General features: G+C 39.1%; 2 protein-coding genes and 1 long non-coding RNA gene across 4 annotated transcripts in view; 1 reads left to right on the plus strand and 2 right to left on the minus strand.

Annotated features, from left to right (window-relative positions):
- Window positions 1-4,710, minus strand: BNIP1 (BCL2 interacting protein 1). The gene is made up of 6 exons (XM_048080347.2): window positions 4,576-4,710; window positions 4,365-4,457; window positions 4,092-4,183; window positions 3,535-3,636; window positions 2,725-2,843; window positions 1-643 (listed from the first exon to the last, which is right to left on the minus strand). Exons 1-6 carry the CDS (start codon window positions 4,657-4,659, stop codon window positions 447-449), a joined length of 687 nt encoding a protein of 228 aa, XP_047936304.2. The 5' UTR covers window positions 4,660-4,710; the 3' UTR covers window positions 1-446.
- Window positions 4,454-22,621, plus strand: part of LOC125184913 (uncharacterized) — a 20,648-nt gene continuing 2,480 nt past the window's right edge. The window contains exons 1-2 of one of the 2 annotated variants that reach the window (XR_010834964.1): window positions 4,454-4,887; window positions 5,039-5,257. This is a non-coding gene — a long non-coding RNA (uncharacterized lncRNA). Of the gene's footprint in view, window positions 4,888-5,038; window positions 5,696-22,621 lie in introns of those variants that run through there. The other variant, XR_007169556.2, reaches the window with a different exon arrangement.
- The window catches only part of CREBRF (CREB3 regulatory factor), a 19,147-nt gene continuing 6,764 nt past the window's right edge, over window positions 10,239-22,621 (minus strand). The window contains exons 2-9 of the mRNA XM_067005569.1: window positions 21,659-21,838; window positions 20,488-20,613; window positions 18,801-19,878; window positions 14,414-14,608; window positions 12,432-12,621; window positions 11,898-11,971; window positions 11,639-11,761; window positions 10,239-11,397 (exon numbers count right to left, since the gene is read on the minus strand). Of these exons, the coding sequence (XP_066861670.1) occupies window positions 11,282-11,397; window positions 11,639-11,761; window positions 11,898-11,971; window positions 12,432-12,621; window positions 14,414-14,608; window positions 18,801-19,878; window positions 20,488-20,613; window positions 21,659-21,667 (1,911 nt within the window). The 5' untranslated portion in view covers window positions 21,668-21,838 and the 3' untranslated portion in view covers window positions 10,239-11,281. The remainder of the gene's footprint in view (window positions 11,398-11,638; window positions 11,762-11,897; window positions 11,972-12,431; window positions 12,622-14,413; window positions 14,609-18,800; window positions 19,879-20,487; window positions 20,614-21,658; window positions 21,839-22,621) is intronic.

Genomic DNA, 22,621 nt, shown 5'->3' on the forward strand with positions numbered 1-22,621 from the left:
ATAGATACAATAAATAGTTTATTAACGGAATGTATGTGACTTTCTCTCTTCCATCTTTCCTCTTATTCTCAGCACTTCGCGCACAGATATCAACGCAGCTTCCAGTTCAAACCAAAGACAAAAGTTAATTTCATGGCAAAATGGAGAGAGGACAAAAAGTAAGACTGGCACCTCTGAGTGCCTAGTTCCTCAAGTGTTTGTCTGCTTCCCCAAACCTGCAGGCAGATCGGTGTTTCTTCTCTCCACACTTTGATCTAACCGCTTCTTCCCAACTTGTCTTCATTTAAGCTCTTCTTAGTCAGGTTGTATACTCCATGGGGACAGTATGAAGTCATGCCTGCTCTAACGCTCTTTCAGCTATTGCAATATCCCTTTTATAATAAGCCTAACATTATTATGCCATCCCTTTCTAATCTTTCATAATAGTTCAGTTTAGCTTTGGAATTTTACAAGAATGGGAAGAGTCTTTTTTTCAAAATATAGAGCACAGTGGCCAGGAATAAGGCAAGGGCAAGAAAGATTAGCAGCTTGTCTGTCAGTTCCCTGCGATTGTACTTTGTTATTAGCTTTCGCCCCAACTGAATTGTCCCAGACATGGACTTAAATTCTTCATTTGCTTCCAGGATGGTTCGCGAAGAATTGGCTGAAATGAACAAAGAAGAAAAAGATTCAGCTGGTTGCGCTTCAAAAATACCTGACAACGGACGTAAGCATGCAGTATTTGGCAATACAGGTAGTGACTGTGAGATCCTCCTGCGTCAGACTTGTGGCTAAGACAAAAGCAGACTGTGTTCTTGCAGAATTTTTTTACAACTCAATAGTCCAGATGTGATAAGGAAAAATGCAAAGCAAAATACAAGTATTGAATGACTTAAAGGCCCTACGTCCCATTACTGAATTTTTAATTTTTAGGTTAGTTTTATGAAGAAAGTCAGTTCTACCTGAGAGCTCTCTGGAAGTAGAGTGAAATAAGAATGGCACTAGAACCACCAATTTGAGAGAAATCACCATCACCATCAGTTCCAGCAGCAGCGGGTCAAGTCATTATTTGAATATATCCAATGGACAACTGAAACTGTTCCCCCCAAGTCACAGCTGTATATCATTATGATTCAGATGGGGCTAAAGAGAGTGCAAAAGCAGCATGGAACGGCATGAACTCCTTAATTATTCTCTTCAAACAATTAAAAATTTGTTTTATGGTTACCATTTTTGACAAACCCAATTCTTTTTGGCAAACAAATTCTTTTTGTTTTTCTTCTACTCAAAAAGACAAAATCAACTACAGAAAAAGCATATTAATAAACCTCAATTAAAGACAGAATTTGGGAATACGCCAAAACTAGAAGATGGAACATTGGTTGTTTTCAACTTTGTTTTCCCTGTGAAAACAGCCAACCAACCAACCAAATCCCTGAGACCCATCAGCCTTCCTTCTTTCAAACTAATAAAGGACAGAAAGCAAATGCCCTGGAGTCCCCTTCTTCTTCCAGTACAGAATGCATACTTTGTACTAGCGTGAATGCTGGTATATCACTCTAGACTGAACTGACTGATTAAGGAAAGTACTCTAAGTATGCTGTCTGGTTCACAAAAGCAAGCATAGTGGAAGTACTTCTGCAATACTTTGCAAATCATTTTGTCCCATCTTAAAGAGGTATTCTGATCTAAGTTAAAAAAGAAAATCTGTTGCTTTCCATTACTGATGACAAAGCAGAGCTTCCTAGCTGCATATATTCACTGTGTACTAGGATAAGACTTGCCCAGAAAAAAAAAAAAGGAAATTCTAACTGCCAATTCAAAATTTGCAGCTGGGTTTTGTAAATGACCTTTTATAGCTTTTCTCTTGATGAACTCCAAGTGTTGTTCAGTCAGAAACAGGGTGACAAAGTGTCTGCCAAACTGTCTTTTTAATGGGAGAAGAAACATGCTACTTTTGCATGAACAAACTGTGCCCAGCTGCCATCCTCAGACAGGGGTAGAAAGCCCCCGAAGGAGGGCAAAAGTTGCATTATTTATCCTAGTCATTAAACTGTTCTCTCTTCTGCACAAAAGCACAGCTAGTAAGAGGCCCAGGCAATGCAGATCCAACTTCTAAATGGTTCATGAATCACCAATTTTGACAGGTCACTTGATTTATTGTCTTGGAGTCTAAGCCAAAGAACGGAGTGAAATCTTGGTTTCACAGTCCCTGATGCACTGCTGACAGAGCAAATGACCTTGGGTTCAAGTCACTTGATCGCCTCATCTCTTAGTCATCCCAGCTGGAAAAGGGATGAAAACAGTCTTCCTAGTCATACCAAGTTTCCTCTAAGTATGGACTTGTACCTATGCTTTTATTTTCTCTGTTACCAAATGCATGCCAGGACAGTAGCACAGAGTAATACCAAACACACTCTTAACACTGTGTGAGCTCACACTGCTTTTACATGAAACTAGAACCCGAGCTCCTCATCCTATCCCCTATTCCTTGTTTATTCACACTCATGAAACAAAAACTCCAGCAAACAGCTTCATACAATGTATGTTATTATTTTCTGTTTACGTTCAAATGTTAGAGGAGTTCTGCTGGACAATTCTTTAATTATAATCACAGCAAGTTCTCCTACAGCACTTTCCACTGTGCTCCCCATCATGACAGTTTGCCACTCCTCATCCTAACAGAACTGGTGACAGGACCGTCAGTTATCCAACCCCCACCCATTCACCCAATTACATCTGTACCTAGGGTCTGCACAGTCTCCTTGCTCTGCTGGACTTGCTGTGACATCATCCTGCTAATGCCCATCAGACTCTCCGTGATGTTACTTGCACTCTCTGCCAGACTTTCCTTTGTAGTCTTCCTGAAAAAAGAAGAGGAAAAAAAAATTAAAGCATGAAGGGATAAAATTGTGTCTTTGGGTACTGCAAGAAAGTATGGCTGTACTTTGTGTACAAAAGACGCAAACAGGTTTTACCACATAAGAACTGGAGATTATCTTCACTAAGCCACCACAGAAAAATTGCAAAATATTAAAGTCATGAGCCAAAATAATTGTGTCTCAGTCTCATGTATGCCTACATTTTACCGGTTATTCATCCATGATGGTACAACTTCAAGAGGTGGCATGGAAGCACTGATACAAACTACCACTTCATTATCCTAGGTATCCCATTTGCTGCTTCATGGTACTGAGTAAGAAAATTTCTCAATGCACAAATCATAGAAGCTTATATCTAGTTTTACATGTGGAAACAGCTTGTACAATGATCCGTTACATGTTTATGACCTCGACTGGAATTAATATAAAAGATTGTCAGGAAAACTGTGAAGTCTACCACAACCCCTTCTCTGCTTTGAGATGCCAACACCAAAAAACCCTTGAAATTATCACAATTCTTAACAGTTTAAACCTCCACAGAAAACGGCCACCCTCCTTAAAAGAAATGTTCTAGATGCGATCAAATAACTTTAAAATATTACATCATTTCCATTTATACTAGTGAATATAGCATACGCTAAGTTTCACATCATTCAAGTGGACACCTTAATACCTTTGTCTCAAGGAGTCTCTTCCCTGCAGCAGTTGATCTTTCTCAGCATTGTCAATAGCAATTTTACAAGCCAGATTTGCCTTTCTCCAAGCCGCCTGATTGCTGAAATCACAAGAGCACAATGTTGTACTATGGTGGTAACACCCTGCACACTGAAACAATTTTCAGAGTCATCTTAACTGAGCATATATGTCTGATACATACATGGGCTTTCTCTGTATCATACCATAGAATAACAATACACAGTTCTTTCTTCTTCTAAGCATATCATTTATGGAGCAAGGGGAATAATACTGGGCTAGGAGTCAAAAATACTCTCAAGCCACTTGCTTACAGGCTCAGCTGTTCAAAGCAAGAGTGTCTGGTCAGAAAACCAGAACAGGAGAGAGGGAGGAGAAGAGAGCCCTATCCTTTCAGTCCCTGATCCACTCTTGGTCTTGGGCAAAACAGCATCGTGCCACTGACTGCATTTGCAAAACAGGATCTGAAATTCTGCGTGGAAGTCAGGTACCTCAGGGTACAGGAGACCCGTAAATAGCATCGGCCACCCAGCCTACCTAAGCATTTGCTTTTTGTGGTTTTCCACTTCCTGCAGCAAGGCTTGTTTCTCTGACTCTTTATCTTGCTCCCTGGCCATCTGCTCCAGCTCCTTGGACAGAAAGCAGAAACACAAAAATCAGCCGAACTGCTGCCACCTGCAGCTCGGACACCCCCACGCACCTCCCCTCCGCGAGGGGGCGAATTAGCAGCGATTAATTCGGGGAATTGACACCCTCACAGCCCCCGGCCCCCCCCCAGCTCATCCCCACAGCCTCCCCCCCCAACCTCACCTGGATGCGGCCCCGGAGGTGCCGGAATTTCTCCTTCACGGCGGCGTTGAGCTCCGTGAGGGCGCTCAGCGGCCCCGGGCAGTCCCGGATGTCCTGGAAGACAACGGCCCAGTCAGCGGGGCCGCCCTACGAGGCCGAGGGCGCCCTGCAGCCGGCCGGGGAGAGGGGAACCGCGGCCTCGGTGGGGTGAGGGAGCCCCGGGCGGCGCTACCTGCACGGCCGCCTTGATCTCCAGGTCGAACTTGACGATCTCCTGGTGGCAGACCCGCACCGGCACGCCGGCGGCCGCCGCCATCTTGGGAGCAGAGGCCGAGCGCCCGCGCCTCCAGCGCCGCCTGCGGGCGCCGCTGAGGGCACGACCCGGGCGCCGGCTCCCCCGCGGCAGGGCCGGCGGGCTGGGGGCTCCCGCGGCCGCGGCTGAGCCCCTGAGGAAGCGAGGAGGTGGCCTCCGGGTGGAAGGGATGAGGGACAGAAGCCTCGGCCCTAAAGCGGCTCCTCCCGGGAGAAGCGATGCTAGCTGTCTGTGAGCAGCAGAGCTCTCGAGGTTTTTGGGTGGGTGGGTTTGGAGCTATAAGGTCTTTGAGGTGCAGGATGGCTGGCTGTCTGTCAGAGAACTGTGTCCCTGAATGAAATGGGAGGCAGTGCAGTGACCCTTTTGCTTTTTTTTTCCACAGGCTCCTGTTGGTCTCCTCCCCCCCCGGGGCCTGCAGAGGATGCTGTGAAAGAAAGCAGATTTGGACAAAGGGAGCTGCTGTTGGAAGACACCGACCACCTTCACGGGCATTCCAGAACGCCAGCGAAGTGCCGGGTGGCCGTGTGGTCCAGCTTCTCCGGGCTGTGACGCAGCGGCCATGCAAGGCATCCGTCAATAGGAGCGCTGACCGGAGAGCAAGGTACCTTGTTATGATCCCTCCCCAAAGGAATGGTGTCAATACTGGGGTACCCAGGGCATTTCCTCCATCACAGCATGGTGCTGTACCTGTTCCACCAAGGGAATGCTTGAAGGGTATGCTAGTGTTAAGCGTTTTTCATGAGGAAACCCAAGAATCATAGTATAAGAAAAGTTGTGCCCCCATACCACAGCGCTGGGAGAGAGCACAAGCCATTCGCTATCACTCCACACACAATGATTTGAGACAGTATTTTCTCCACAATTTTTATTTTAAATTACAAAGGATGTTGCATACATTGATGAATTTGTATCTGAATAGAAGTGCTAGGGATCAAGGGTGACAGAGTAAACAAAGTCAATAGTTTAATTGTGCCTCTTTTCAAAGAAAAGAAAAAAAAAACTGCACAACTATTAACCAACATTAAACATTGCAACTCTTTAACAAATCATGCTTTTAACAAGGTAAATTTTTCTCTAACAGAGACAAGACTAAGTTTTTCGGAGCTCCAGTTGGAAGTAGATTATAGAGTATCTAGGCAGAACAGGATGCCATGTTTTGCTTAAAATGCCTTTTTTTCCTGTCAATCACCTACATCCCCACGTGCCATCAGCCTTAGAATTCACCGAACCACAAATACTGAACAATGACAAGTTTTCCTTAATCTTCTATCCTTCCAAAACATTTAAAATAAGAATGTATGAATACCCATTATTGTAAGAAAATGGGTAAAATTAAATACTACTACTAGGTTCTGTTCTTAATCAAAAGAGTTTCATAGGGTGGAGTGTACCAAATCCAATCCAGTTTTCTTTACTGTAGCTAGATAACTCATTCAAGTTCAACATTCAGATACCTAACAAATATTCTCAAAAAAAATCTGTGAAAAACAAATCAGAAAACTGATGTTATCTAAAATGACTGGAATTTTATTTTATATATGAAAAAACTGCGTGGCTTAAAATAGCTCTCGCTCCACGTTTAGCTCCACTACTCATTAGAAAGACAATGAATGCATAGTCAGTATTTGTTCTTGTGGAAGTTCATGAATGTCTAAGAGGCTGAGGACTGTAATTCAGTGTGCACATGCACCTTCTTATCATGCTAAAAGCATTGAGGGAAAAACATGGCATATTGAGAAATGTAAATCGTAGAAAGACAGATATTTTTGTATACTGCAAAGAAGTTAGAGCCTAAAAGTGCCATCTTTCATTAATGATATTTAAGAATCCCAATTTGTATTGGGATATATTAAAGAGTGGTGTTTTCTCAACATACTAATGCCCTTAATACAGTTACAAGAAGAATAGTCATTGAAGCAGCAACTGTTTGAAATGTACTTCACATGATCCCTGGGGTAAACATAAACTTCAGCTCTGCGCAAGGCTGTGTCAATAAGCCAAGATGCTAGCCACATCTAGCAGCACACTTAACTAGGTGATTCCAACTGAAGCCTCCGACTTAAAAATAAAATATCATCATGATTAGGTGCGTTATTGAAATTCAGGTCTCAAGGCCAATACAGATCCTAACATTCACGGTACATAATTGGGTTATGCCTCAACAGAATTTCAGGAAGACTAGCAAGCAAGTTTGAGGAACAGAATTGCATTTGCTATTTCTGTTAAAGGCAACTTATATACAACCCTTTGAAATTCTCCTGACAAAGCCTTTTAGAGCTTTAAAACATAGCTATGTTTAAATGATTTATGTCAAAGAAAAGCACACCCATTCTTTACATTTTGTGAAGAAGCTGTTTTATTAATGAAGGCAAATACCAGATAAATACTGGGGGGGAGGGATGGGATCTTTTTCAGATAAAATAAAAAATGACACCACTGTATTTCAGAAGCGTCTGGTTGCTTTTAGGTTAGTTAAAAGACCCTTCATCCATTTCAGATTTTTTTTTCTTTTACTTTTTCCTAGCCTTCTTTTCTAAGTATGGAAAAAGTCTGCTATCTATAAAGGATTAGGAACTGAACACAGCTGAGCCTGACTCTCACATCAACTTTGCAGCAATGCAACTTCATTAAATCACAATGATTTCAACTGGTATGGTAAGAAAATCCAGCCAGTCCACACCTAAACATAGTTTTAGTAATAAGTCTCTCTCGTCCAAGAAAAGAACTCACCAAATATCAGTACATGTGTTCAATAAACCCTAACAGAAAGTGTTAGCAAAAAGGGGTTTAGGGCTAAAAATGCCCTTCGAGAGCACCCCCACATTTTGCAAGGCCATTCAAAAACTGTTCTTCCATATAAATAGAAAATGACTGCTATTGAGAGAAACTAAAATAGATCTATCCAAACTCTTCTTTTATAGTTCTGATTCACTTTAGGAAGGGTTAGGTTTGAAGTGTTCAGGGGGAATGAAAAACATTTAGTTCTAGATGTACAAGTAAGGCACAATATAAAGCCACATCATAATCTGTAATGAAGGAAGTAGGAAAGGACAAGAATCATACATGGTACAGTAGAACAAGCAGTCCATCAATTCAAAAAGTGTGGCACCTAAGTTCAGACCAACGAGATTTTAACAAGAGCAGTTATAACAGCATGCTTTTAATATGGAAACAAATTCTAGAGAATCCAGTGTATCAGAAAAAGGAAGAGCTTTTGTTTGTATTAAATCAAAAGTATGTAATTGTTTTTGGATATAGGATTAAAAGTGAATATTCACAATGCCTACACTCAAAAACAAACAAAAAGAATCCAGGACTTCATTAAGATCCACATACCATGTATGAACACTGAAAATCTTTAGAAAATGGTCTTCTCTAAAGATCACCCAAAAATGCATGCCACAATTGCCAAAAAACAGAACATGTACATTTGTTGTTTTTTATACCCTTATAAGATTTTTTTTTTTGTGATAAGTATACACTAAATGTATATATTTTAATGACACTAGAGGAAGCAGATTGTTACTGGCATTAAAGTACAACCATTTCTAGACGGTTTAAATGCCACAGAGTCCCCTGGTTAAAATGTAAAGCTGCACAGCTTGCCTATGTCACCTTTATGATAAAGTTAAACCAGCAAAAGGTCTTATCTTTACTCTACATTTTACTGCCAGGTTTTATTTATATCAAGTATCGCTGCAGCATTCTGACCAGCCCAGAGTTAGCAGCAAGTGGCAGGAATCATATAAAACGCAGTTTTTTTTTTCCTTTTTAAACAAAGTGCTTTTCTAAGATATACATACATATAAATAGGTACAAAATAAAGTGTCAACATTAAAAAGCTCAACTATTCAAAAGCTTTAACTTAAAATAATACATAGAAAACACTGAAATGCAAAGGTATGGAATTCACTAAAGATTCAAAGTCTACTTTGAAATGCTAGACCAAAATCATATTCTGGTTTTCAGACAAAAATAAAGAGCTATAAAGTTATATTTGCCCAGTATTTCTGAGCAGTAAAAAAGGGACTTTTTAATACCTTGTCAGTTTAATTTGTCATAAAAGTTTTCACCTGATTGCAAACTGCTCTCTTAATATTTAGAACTGCTGCCTTGTCCACACAGTTTTGATATAGCATAAAGGACCTCTCTTATCTGAGCAGTGTGTTAACACCATTCATCAGAAAGGAACAACAGTATTTAAATCTTTGTACAGACATGGCCTTAACTTCACAAGAGACATTCTTTGTTGAGGTTTAATGGGCAGTATGCATCTCTGGAATAACTGTAACATTGGCAATGCTTATAATAGGAATGCATCTGACCCACTGTGTAAAGCAGCAGCCAACTCTCACCTCACCCTAACAGCAACAACAAAAACACCTGAAACAAAAACACCCAAAGTCCACTCAGTTTGTGCAAATCTTAAGTGGATTTACAAAGTTTTGCCTAAATTGCCCTGGGTATTTGTTCAGTCTTGTGAAGGAAAATCTTTCTGTACAGCTCAGTAGTGGTATTTTGGCCTCCTCCCTTTTGAGTCTTCTAAAATACTTAGATACAAAGTAAGCTGTGTGCATGCTCGTAAGTATGTGGCAGGATTGCCACTTTCATCTGCGACTCTTACTGCACTGTTACCAATTCAAACTTTTTTTTTAATAGTAGAAGCTTTGATATAAAAATAACCTACATATAAACAGAAAGGAATCACAGTACAAACAAACTTAGACAAACCAGAAACGAAATGGAGAAATTCCCCAAAGGGAGTGGGGAGAAAGCCTTCATGAACTTTTGCATTTTTTTTCAGCAGCTACATTTGAAAATATTTGGTATTTCTATTTTCAGTAAACAGTGTTTTGTCATTGTTAAATAGGGAGAGAAAGAACAGGGAGGAAAAGGGGGTCCATGAAACCAGAGAATGATCTTGCCTTGAGATAAAGGACTTTCATCAAGGGCTAAAGCTTTTAATCTGTACGTTAACACTGACTACAAAGCCAACTCTTATTAGCAGAAGAGCAAATAAGAACTCTGTGTTAATATTCCCCAATCATAGAAACTACTGAATTAACAAGAATAAGTCACGTATAAGTTTGAAGAAGCTAGTTTCGAAATACCTGTACAAAAATATAAAAGTCTATAAATTTTTTTTTTGTTTTGTTTGAAGCCTGTGTTGATCCTTGGAAACATCACATGCATAATAATACATAAACTGGAAAAGTGGCAACTAAGGAATTAGGTATTTGTAGCTCTTTTTTCTCTTTACATATATACACATTACAATAAAAATAATTTTATTTTGGTTGTTTGTTGGAAGTATACTACAACAAGCTAAATATTTTTTTTTAAATTCTCAAAGTTGAAAACTATTTTACCAATAGCTTACTAAAATCCAAATATATTAAAATCTCCTACAGTAAGTGCAGAGAAAAAAGATTTAAAGACTCCGAGACGGCCACCAAGTTATCTACCATGGAAGCGAACTACAAGAACAGCAAAATAATATTGTTATGTATGAATGCTCCTTCTGTAGATAATTGGACCCAAACAAAAAAAATTCACAGTTCAGTAAGATCCCTAACCCTGACCTTTAATTTTTTTCTTTTTTTTTCTTTTTTTTTTTTTTTTTTTACATTCAGTACAGTATCATATAAGCTGTGCAAAACTTTACTTAGACTGGCAGTTCGCCATATCAGTTGCATTTGTCTTTGGTACAAAAATAAACAATCGCATTAATGTGCAAGTATTTGTTTTCTTCCGGCCAAAGTACCGAAATTGAGTTTCTAGAGCCATCTTTTATACAATACATAGACTCTGTGGCATATATCTACATTTTCAACATATTCCTATATACATTCAAAAATTTTAAGAGCTGGAACAAATACATTAAAACCTATAATCTCACCATCTGTACATCTTGTTTTCTCCCCTCAGGGTTTTCTTCATACAAAACTTTACCAGCTTATACTGATAGCTCTCCCCCCAAAATACAAGGCACAAAGAATATACTTTTTTCTCTTGCTTGCACAGACATTTAAATACTATATTAAGCTTAGAAAATTAAAGTCTTATATGGCACACTAGCTCTAAAGCCACGTGTGCTATGTACAAGTTAATGGTTGCAAAGAAACCTTACTGTTTTTTTTAAGAACAAAGAAAACCCAATTATTCCAAAACAAGCAAACAAATTAAAAAAAAGAACAAAAAGAACCAAAAAAACTCTTAAAGTGACAGCTTTACCAAAAAAATGCTTCCTCTTATTTTGCTTGGAGCATAAACCTGCCACAATGTCTGGCATATGCTAAAAATTTTTACTAGCAAAAACATCTTTTTGCTTCTAAAATAAAAGTGATAAGTCTGGTCCTAGATAACTTAATTTTAAAAAGAATCCTCAAGTCTGTATTTAATCTTAAAGCAGCTTTAAAACTACCTAGTTTATGCTCCAGAAATGCTATTAAGCATTTTATATCATGCTCTGATTTGTTTACTACATTGTTATTTAAAAACAATGGAACCTAATTGTAAGTGTTTACATAATGCTAAACTGACATGCAGACCAGAATGCAATTTACAATGAAATACTTGACAACACAGGAAGAATCTGACTGATGAGAACAGGTGAAATCACGTCTTAAACTTTTGACATTGGTATTCGTAACCCTACGAGGCCACCCGTTGGGTCTCCTTCTGCAGTCTTCTCTAAAACTTGATTCACAAATTCTGATGTTTGTCCAGCTACAGGCAGTCCTAAAAACAGAGGGTAGGAAAACGCACTGTAAGGTTAATATTAATTGCACATATTTGCACGTTCCTGTAAGTAACAGAGCCAACAAACATTTTGTTTAGTAACCAAGCAAAACGCTTGGTTACAGCTGTAATTACGAAATGCTTCTTTCTTTTCGCTATGCCAGAAATCGTTTGCAATCTAACATACTGCAGATGACATGTCTCTTCACATACATGCAAATACATTAGATTTACTGCTTACCGAGTGTATCTTTAATGAGTACGTTCAATCTTTGTTCCATGTTGACTCCTCTATCATCTTTAGGCACCTGCACTCGATTAACAATTTCTTGTTTAATGGAGTTGATCACAAACAGTAAATTATCTGCAAAGAAAGAAACGGGATTAGATTTATACCACGTTCCCCCGGAACAAAAGAGATGCTCATTTGTCCACACACCGTTAACACAGACTTGCCTTAAGAACACAAGAAAAACTAACATGTGAAGAGTTGTATTTACCATATTCTGTGTTGAGACCCCAGAGTTTTACTTTATTGGCTTCATACTGGGCTTTCTTCTTTAGTCTACAAGCCCTATAGTAAGAAGAGTGGAAGAATTAGAACATTTTAACAAATGTTCCAGAATACTAAGAGCATCTGTTTCAGTTAGCCACACCAACTTATCACTCAGTGCTCCCAGAGCTTTGACAAACGAAATCACTTATCTACTCACTCACCTCCACTGAAAGCACACTACTACCTGTATTTGCTTACATTTCACATTTGCGGGTTTTACAACTGCAACGATCATTTGCACTGCAGCTAAGACAGCTTCCAGTGGAAGTATATCATTATCTATCTAGTCCCTATCTAGTAGGGACCAGGCAAACTACATCTTCATAGAGCCAGTTGTCCTGCTTTTTGATTAACAGGTTATAAACCCATCAACAGGGACTGCCACAGTGAAGCAGGATCTCGAGACAAAAGTTAGTCTTACTTGTACAGCTCTAGTAATGCAAATGTACCCATCCAAGTAGTGTGAGCGAGTATATACCTGGAAGCCAGTTTGTTCTTTTCTTTTCTTGACCTGGGTCTGGCAGTTAAGGGAAGTTCACTGACTGGCGTCAGGTCACTGATCACCTTATTCAGTTTCCTCAGTTCATTACCGATCTGTAGAAGTTTTTTGGGATTGGGAGTCAGGTCTTCTACATCAGTCCTCCGTGACTTCTTTGCTGCATATTTTCCTGTTTTGAATATGCAGAAAATTGAGTTGGGAAGTGACACAATATGTACACAAACCCATGAAAAAACATTCTTAAATATGTATTATTTTTGGTGCAGTTTAAGTTCCTTTGTTTGTTACAAGAGAATGGTCTGGCATCATGTGATCTCTGTGGCCTTTCACAATAGAAAGAGCACTTCCAGACAAACTGCTCTGTACAATTCATATTATATCCAGATCAGATAAGAGCAAATACTGCTGGCTGGGCTAGAAATATATTAGATGTGATGGACAGTATGCACAAAACTGTGCTGAAAAACATACATCACAAGTTCAAACCCAGTTGTTTTGCCCCAGCTGTAACTTGCTAACTCATGTGTTCAACCAGCATATTCTCTTGGGGCACTCAAGCTGATTAAATTCCTAAATAATCTTATTCGGAAAGTTCTGTGTTAAGAAAGATTCGAGAGGCCTGGTACCTGCATGATCTTCATTGATATCAAGCATAAATAACCCACATAAAGGCCAGTCGATCCTTTTTAGATTTTTAGATGTATTTCAAGCTATTTAAGGGCTGCTTTTATGGTGGAATTGCACATTCAAGACAAAATCCTTATTCCTCGAGATTTTCTGTCACTGGTACCTACATGTCTTAAGTGTCAGTTGTTACTGATGCTTACATGAAAATGTTAATAAAACTGACAAAACCTGCTCCAGAAATATTGATCAGGGAGATGATAATTTAGCATCATTCATCTGAGGTAGCAGATGACCTTGGTACACGTGTAATACAAAAATCCTGCACGTGTAATATTCTGTAGCTTCTGGATGTTAACTAGTGTTTGATCCTATAAGTCCCTTGCATACACAACTCACTGACTTAAAGGGCACTTGCTCCCACCAGAGTCTAGTGAGACTGAATCCACAAGTTAATTAATGAATTTATCTATAAGTAAAATAGAAAAATCTTTTTGTTTAACAGAAGGTAAACTGCAATGTTAAAGACAATTTTCAGTTGTAAGGAAATATTAATGTTACAGCCAGAGAAATTGGTTTAATTTTGTTCCTTCAAAACCACAACCAAATGGGACAGCCTACCAAACAGGTCCTGTGACAAAAGAACAAACATTATTCCTACGTGTGGTTTGATCTCAGTGGTGTTAGTCATGTTTAAAGTACAGCAAGTTAGCAATCAAAAAGTCATGGGAATGAAAGACACAGTTATTGGACCAATCGGTCTAAGTTTCTGAAAGGGTATTTTAAAGAAATTGTTCATTCACAGAAAAGTATCTGCTTCACTGTGTTGCATTTACACAGGTGGGAGAAACAGGTAAGGAAGAGCAGAAAGAGACAGTTACATCTTATCACCTGCCTGTCCTTTAGTTCACATTGTAGTTAATGTGAACTTTGCATCTCAGATCACTTGCTGCTTACTTGAACACAAGCAAGACTGATACTGTCCAACAGCTCCAAGGAGCACGTATCAGTCATGTGCCCTACCCACGCTGTTTACAGCATCACACTGAGAAAATTCTGAGCTCTTGGGATTTCCACTGAAAGCTATTGGAAGTTACAATTCTCAATTCATCCACCATCCTCTGGAAGAAACCACACTGAAAGTTACTACTGTACGTTCACTGTGCCCTCCTTGGACACGGCACAGAACTCCGCTAATTAAGCAACAGACTTGCAGTGTTTTAAGGATTTATTTCCATGGCCAAAATGCAGCTCTCTGCCATTTCACATATGGGAATTTGGCTATTGATGGTGTCAGCATGAAAGCCATTAACTTGTAACGAGGACTCTATCCTTACCATGATGGAGACCGTTCTTCTGATACATGTTACTTGGCAATGTATCTCGATTCCACTCAGATGGCCTCAGCATCCTTTCTTGCTGTGACGGTGTTAGCTGCTCGCTGTACTCCCAGAAGTATCTTCGCTTGCCTCTTTTTCGAGAGGATATTGCAGTCATTTCTTTTAAATCCTCCACAGAATCATTTTCATACCCTAAAATAATGCATTGCATTGTTTATATAATGTTTATAAGACTATTTCTAGCCTTTTAACTGCAGGCTGAACGTTCAAGGTGAGCACAAAAAGAGCGACAATGGCTTGTTTCACGTTATCTAATCTACTTGGTTTTCAGCCTCAACTACTACTGGGTATTTGCTTTAAATCCAGGGATAGACATTGAGCTAGTGATGGTGCTTCATCAACTGAATAGAGACAAATTATTTGTGCATTGAAAGCTCCTTCTGGTTCTTTGACCCCTTAAGCCCTATTGCTCTTCTCCCCCACGATCTCACTACTGTGGAGTACAGACGACAGCTGTTGGAGAGCGTCCCTCCACTTTTACAGCGTTCTCCAGTAGTTTGCAGGAACATAATCCTAACTCTCCTCCACATTTTAATTAATCATAAAAACAGAGAAGTAGATGATAAAAATAAAGATGGATTAGCAAAAGCCTAATAAATAAAGCAAAATTATTGCTCTACCTTGCGTTTAAGTACCTTTGGGAAATAAACCATCCATCTCTATTAGACTGTAGGAATGGGGCTCTGTTACTAGGACAATGACCCAAAGTCCATAAGAAAAGAACATCTGAATTGAAAGGGTTTGGACACAAGCTGTTCAACCTCTTCTTCACCTCCTCAGTAAAATCAAGAGAAATCCACAGTAAAGCTACAGAATATTTTAGAGGTGTGTTACAATGCACTTGATATGGCAAACTGTTCTTCAAGTACACAGGAACTATAATGACAATATCCACATTGCATACATGTTTAGACTGTAAGTATGGAAACACAAAATACAATTTTTAAAATTCTACACATGCTTTAGAAAATAAATACAAGTTGTACTAAGGTAAAAAAAAATACTGCATCACCTTTTGTACTAAAATGCTATATCACACTTTATATTTAATTAAAAAAGAGTAGATTTCAAAACACCTTATACACCAACGAAGCTTAAAGAAAACCCAACCACTGACTGGACTGTAAGCTCAATAAGCCTTGGGCCCATATGCTTGAGCTCTGCATCATCTTGTAACAACAGCACAAAGAACGCCTTCTTTATTTTAAAACAGTCCATTCAATTATTCTGTTTTCACTTGAAAAAACGTTTGAAAGACAAAAACCAAACTTTCTTGCTTTGGTCTGACTCTCACCTCATAACCCAACGTATGAATAAAAGTTAGATACACGGAAGGATGATACCAGTTCTGAAGTTCTGTTTGTAATCATGCCATCAACTCATTTACTTTGGTTCTTTGGTTTATTAAAAGGACAGTATTTTAAAAGAAAAATCAAATGAAGCATGCTTTAAAGAACACGTTTTTTCTTATATAGACAAAGTGATTATGGCAAATTACATTAAATATAGTTTCAAATACCACGGATATTTTTAATTATACTTCCCTTTGACCCAAATGCTGTTTGACATAAGTATCAAAATACTCTTTAAAGAAAATGCACCTTACTTTCCACTTTAAAATCACGTCAAGCTATGTAACTCATTATACAGATAGGTATAAATTCAGCCCATCTTCATGATAACACAGAATTAAGCCAACCAATGAAAACAAATCTCTTTAATAGCTGATATGTACAAATGTAAAACAAGGTTAAAAACAGGACTTCCTGTTTGCTTATTTAAACCATAATTATGTTGGCAATTTAAATTATGTTGACTTAATGCATCCTGCCTTGCAAATCTAACATTGGCCTGCCATCATTTTAGAGTTACATAGAATAGTCTAGTGCACAACGTCCTAATGTAGTCTGCAACATACAGCAGTCAGAAGATGTGTTTAGCTTTTCTGCATTGTATTAAACTTCACTGAATCCTCCTCCTAGCAAGCATCATACAGCAGTCTCACTTTCTTTATTGAGCTTCTAAGAAATCTGTAAAGGTTCTTGTATTTACTTTTCAAGTCTCTAGCAAGTCACTCCTAAAAATCTTTGCTCACATCCCTTACTAATTTTAGGTTTAAATTTAGAAGAGTTAAAGTAAGAAAGACAGAGAACAGCATAGACATGACTTCTGCATTTTACGAGATTAACAGCAAAAATAACCCAGCCAAAACAAAACCAAGAACACCCTTCTCTGAAACCACTTAATCATGATGACTTCTGTAAAACCACTTACGGAGCCCTTTTCCTCCAGCTGATGGTACAGGTGCTCAAACAGGCAATGCAACTTTAAACAACCTCTATGTCTCTACACGCACATTTCCCTTTAGTTTTCTCTTCTCCAGTACTACTGAAAACTGAATCAATTTTTGCATCTTTCCTTTCTGGAATGTCTACACTACTTGATAGCAAACCAGTCATCTACAAATATTTCTATTAAACAAGATAGGTAAAATGCCCAGATCTGGGCTCCTAATTCCCATAATAAATAAGCTTCATAGGGGACCAAAATTGCTAAATGTGTATTCCAATTACAATAAAAGCATTGGTGAAAGGCAGTCACATTTTCAGTTACGTTCCCAAGTCCCTGAAATCACTATAGCTAAGTACTTCCTCAGACAATACTGACTCCAATGCTTTAAGAAAGCATATCACACATTCCCAAAACACACGTGAAAAAGAATAAACAAAAGCAAACTGTATGTAAAGTACGCACATCAGAGGGTCAGCAAATATAAAGTTTTGTCCTATCTTCACTTCTTTATGAACAGATTTTGGTTTCATGGAAACTCTGCAAGGTTAAGTCTTCCAGAGCTATGCTCATTTAGAAGCTTTTTCCACAGAATTTACCTTTACTGTAAAGGTGTTTTTTTTTTTTTTAAAAAAAAGGCAACACAAAGTATGAGTAACAGAACTAAAATACCTGGAGACATTATCTCTTTATATATTAAAAAATATGTGCAGATACTATCTTTTAATATCACTGTACTGGAGGTGAATGTCTTCATTGACTCGTAGCAAGCTTGTAGAAGCTCATTTCCTCAGTTCCTACACCGCACCATGCAGTTACATTTAGAAGGTGAGAGCTTGTCAGCAAAATCTGAACAAACAACAAGCAGTTAATGTAATTCCACCAACTAAAATCCCAGCATTTTAATACAACATCTCTTTTTCAAGATTACCAGGCTTTCTGTGCAACATGCCTCTGTGGGCTGCAAAGCACTGTGTAGTACAGCAGTCATTACAGAGCTTTAATAGCTACTGAAAGCTAGGAAGTAAAGGGAGTTCAATTCAGAAGAAGGGAGGAAGCGATTTTAAAATGCTAATAAAAATGTGTTATGTACATGAAAAAGTAACATAAAGGGCACAGTGCTTAACAAGTTTAATTCCAGCTCAGGAAATCTACTTAGAAAATAATTTAATCTCAGAGTTCAGTATGACAAACAACAGCATGTTTTAGAGAAGCTGCTGTTTTTAAAAGGGGAGAATTTCAGCTGGTTTTCTTCTCCCCCAAAGTTACATACTGCCAGATGTCTGAACACCTTAATTCTTATACTCTGCTACAAAGCACTTATAAACCGTGAATACTATAATACTTCCTACAATTAACCTAATACTCAGTTACAGTCCTGTCCCTGTAGATTTTCTTTTTACAGAATCTTACCACTCTGTTACCTTCTGGATGAAGGTTGGTTCTTATTTTTGTTGTTAATGCTCCATTTCTACTTGCAGACCCACTAAGTGTTACTGTCAAAAACCACCAAGAAATAGTTCTATTAGTTTCAGTGGTAGGTATTATGTGGATTCTGTGGAAAAATATACCTACAGTAGCACTTAAGTAATTATGAAATGCTTTCACTTGGGCTACAATTTCATACCAGCTATCAAGAGGTACAACTCGGGATAAATTCAGAGCACAGCCTACTGAAGCCCTAGAAAGCTCTGCACATCCTATCATTCATTAATCCACAATAAAGGGAGGTATCAATTGCATCTAGCTGCTCTACAACCTCAGGCTACAAGCTTGCTTTCCTCTATTGTCTATTACCACTTTTGAAGTATGACCACCATTTATCTTTTTTTTCCCCCAAAACAGGGAAAACACAGTCCTTGTACAGTTTGCATTAATTACATTTTGAATAGCGCTTAAAAAATCTGGGATGAATGTTCAGAATTTAAGACCAGTGTTGTTCACCTGTAATTAGAAAGCATTCAAAAGCATTCTTTCTCTCCTGGCAGACAAATCTGTTAACCTTAATGTTAATAAGCCCCAACATTGCTGGTACCTGGTTCTGAGAAAGTATCGCTGATGTCATCGTCTTTATCATCCTCATAATCTTCTTCCTCATCATCGTTTTCAGAGAGCTCGTGCTCACTGCCGAATCCTTCATCGTGGTCCTCATCTTCAATATCTTCCTCATCCTCCTCATCTTCTTCAGGGTCTCCTTTGGCTGACTGCTCACCCAGACTGTCCGTTACAAAAAGAGAATAGTTGTGCTCTTCTTTCTTCTGTGAAGAATCTGACACTGATGTGCTAGCAGAAAGACTGCTCTCCCCCACAATAAGTCCTGTGGTTTCCTGGGGTGGACTGAGGAGCAGTTCTTGAGTCTCTTTAAAAGGCAAAACAGGAGGTGTACTGTGACTGTGTGGGGACTCTTTCCTTTCTTGTCTCTTTGCTACGGCACCACAGTAACAGGTGTTTTCCTTTGCTGTATCTGCATGTGTTTGGCTCACCACTGGTCTGCTCTGGGGTAAAGGATTGATCTTTACTTTTGCTTTTTTAACATAGTCTTTACATTCAACATGAATGTTCACCTTTTCATTATTGTACACATTGGTCTTCACCATGATTTGTGTACTGGAAGCAGGCTGAGTTGCAGGTTTGCTTGCCTTCTGAACACAGTCCGATAGAGGTGCCTCGGCCTGAACATTCTTGGAGGAACAGACTGGGGCTGCTGCTCTACTTGCAATTTTTTTGCCAGGTAACAGAGAATTTAAAGGGTTTTGTTTTACACTAAAGAGCGAATCAGGGTAATAGAGTGAATCTGAAACAGGTTGGGAGTCCTCACTGTTAAGCTGAGCCAGAGTCGGTGTTTTACTTATCACCTCTTCATCTTGGTATGGGCTTGAAAAGTCATCAAGGCCCAGATAATCCACCTCTTTTGTTCCCCAGATGTCACAGCTGGTTAGTTTAGTGTACTTAGTTAAGTCTTCACAGTACGTGTCCCACTGCTCCCACTTGGAAGTGAGAGCAACTTCTTTGTCCAGGATGTCCGTAAAAGACTCGAAGTTCTCGAGGTCTTTGCAGTCCTCCATTGAAAGTAGGTTGTCTCTGGAGCTTTGATGGTAGTCCATTTCTCTGTCCTGTGCATTGTAAGACAAGTTAAAACGGAGTTAAAAAAAAGGTATCAAATCATATCTGTTGTCTACTTAAATTCATACGGTGAATCACAGGCAACGTGTTCTAGTTTCCATTAACCTACGTCAAACTTTGATTAACAGAATGCGCTTAAGTTTACCGGTCCCTGGAAAACCTCCTTCTAAGCCGATCAGTTAACAGTGAGCTACCTTTCTCCTTTGACACAGGAAAAAATCACGAATGCTACTGTAAACAGCTCATGAGTCAACTTGTATTTTGCTTCCCTTGCATTCACAGCTTGGGTGAAGTAGCATATAGCTGCTCTTGCAGAAATGATGGTTTGTAAGGAAGAGTCTCAAGCACAACGATGTAACACCAACACAGCTCCACGTGAGACTTGTATATCAAGCCTCTCCTGATGGCCAGCTGTAACGAGCGTCTACTGAAGAAGCATTACATTTGCTGGCCAAGCAGTTAGGCCCTTCCCTAGGCAGTGGCAAGCAGTAATGAATAATCCTCCAGCGTTCTTGAACAAATACGCCTTTATTACTATGGGAACACACGGTGTTAGTCAAGGAGCGGGATGCATGCACACACACAGAAAGATGACCTACCAGTTCATACATGAAGTCTGGATCTGAACTGCTTGCCAAGAGATCTGTGCTCATCAGAGTCTGCTCTGAAAACACATGGCTCCGAAAGGCGTCCCCAAAAGGAGGGTCCATTCCACTCACACTGGGCTACAACAAAATTGATACTGAATATTGAAGCATGCTATAAAAAAGCAGATTCTTTCCCTCAATAAAACATAAGAGTGTTGTCATTTCATCCAAGTCTCTGAACTTGTGTTATACTTGCATCTGGAAGGTTTTTACCTACACAGATAAGTACGTCACTTCTCAGAGTGAGAGAATGCTTTCAGAGCAGCTAACAACGTGCAGCTCTTAATCAAAGGACACATTTGTATTCACTATATGGCAGCAAGAGCATTGCTCATTCATTCTATTGGGTTGGTTTGAAATCCTCACGTTTGCCAAGTTTAGGGATACATTAGGCATTTGTAGAAGAGGAGAGTGAGTTACTGGCAAGATCTGGGAATATCAACAGGACTACACGCCTGCAGGGCCTTCACCCTGATACACACCATTTTGTACCAAAGCAGCGCTGGCTGTTTTTAGAACCATTAGAACTTGTAAAACTTCTACCTGAGATTGTAACAATAGCAAAAAATATTATAACTAAATCAAGAGTGTTATCTCTCTCAAGAACAAAAGAGAACTTTGCAAAAAAAAAAAAAAACACATTATGCAGGATGACTAGGCATGCAGGCAAAAGGCAGCACAGCCTTCTGCAACATTTAGTGCCAGACCTCTATTTCTCTTCTAGACAAACTCGCCTTGAGGGTTGGGAAGGGAGAAACACTATACTGCTGAAAGTCACTCAGTGCACTGATGTGTGAATCACTGCAGTAATAAAAGGCTGCTCTCCAGGCATTCACCCTCATCAAGAAGACTTTTGCTGCTTCTTGCTGTGTGAACAAATACAGCACCAAGAGCAGAAACATAGCTCCCACCACGACCCTAAAAAAATATATACCATTCAGTCTCTTCCAAATTCTTTCCACTGATTCGAGTCTACCAGGACCCTGAAAATATATACCATTTAGTCTCTTCTAAGTTCCTCCTGCTGATGCCAGACAAATTTGCTCTTACATTTTTCCATTTTTTAAGCAAGGAAGCAAAATTATTTGCAGAAGCAAATACAATCGTAACATTTCAGACTTACCTGAGGCATTTCCAAGCCCAGATTACCCAAATCCAATTCCAAACTTCTTGTTTTATTCACTTTTAGATTCCTTTCCAGCTTTACTTCAGTCTCAGTGAGTTTACACAATCCATGCAATGAATTTTTTCTTTAGGATAACTTCAGTTCACCCTTATACGGAGCTCTTCTGTTTGTAGATCTCTGTGTAGAATAAACGCCAAGGAGGTAAGTATACTGTCACCAAAAACAACAGTGCTTAAAAAACAGCCAAAGTGAACTAAAGACAAAATTTCTCCCTGAAAAATGATTATTCCTCACGCTAGAATGTACAGCAATTTTCTTCCCCTGCCGTTTTTCACCAAATGAAAAGCCATTGATGCTACAGAACAGAGCTCCTGTGAAAACCTTTTCGGCTGAGTTACATTTTGTTGCCTTTTTTCCTCACTACCTAAACTGTGCACTCTAGAGCTCTATGAAAAGAAAAGCCTGCCTAATTGGAAAAATAACTAGCATACTGCTGGGCACACAAAAAGAAAAAACCTTTATGACTAATATAACAGAGCCAATGAATTCTAAAAACGTTTCAGACAAACGTCTCAAAACACTATTTTCAGAATAGAGAGTAATACTGTTTTAGGAATATCTCCTCCTTTTCTTAGGAGTTGAATCCATTCAGCTTCAGATAAGATTGTATCAATCACTCATATAGCAACACCTAGTGGTAGAGGGATTGCGGCAGGTACACTCACTGTCAGAAAAGTATAGGAAGGGAAGACACAGACTTGCCCAACAGAACTACTAAGTAACAGGAATTTAAAAAAAAAAAAGTTACATTAAAAAAAAAATCCATGCTCTCAGATGTTAGTATCTAATGTAACTGCCTTCAGGGAGGCTGCTTTCTTATTGTCTTGCTTTCCCGGGACATCCCTACCCCTATACAAAATGTTTCTTTTAGAAGAAAATGCTGTTAGAGAGGCACAATCC

This window comes from Anser cygnoides, chromosome 14 (assembly GCF_040182565.1).
Source record: "Anser cygnoides isolate HZ-2024a breed goose chromosome 14, Taihu_goose_T2T_genome, whole genome shotgun sequence".
In the NCBI taxonomy this organism is placed as follows: Eukaryota; Metazoa; Chordata; class Aves; order Anseriformes; family Anatidae; genus Anser; species Anser cygnoides.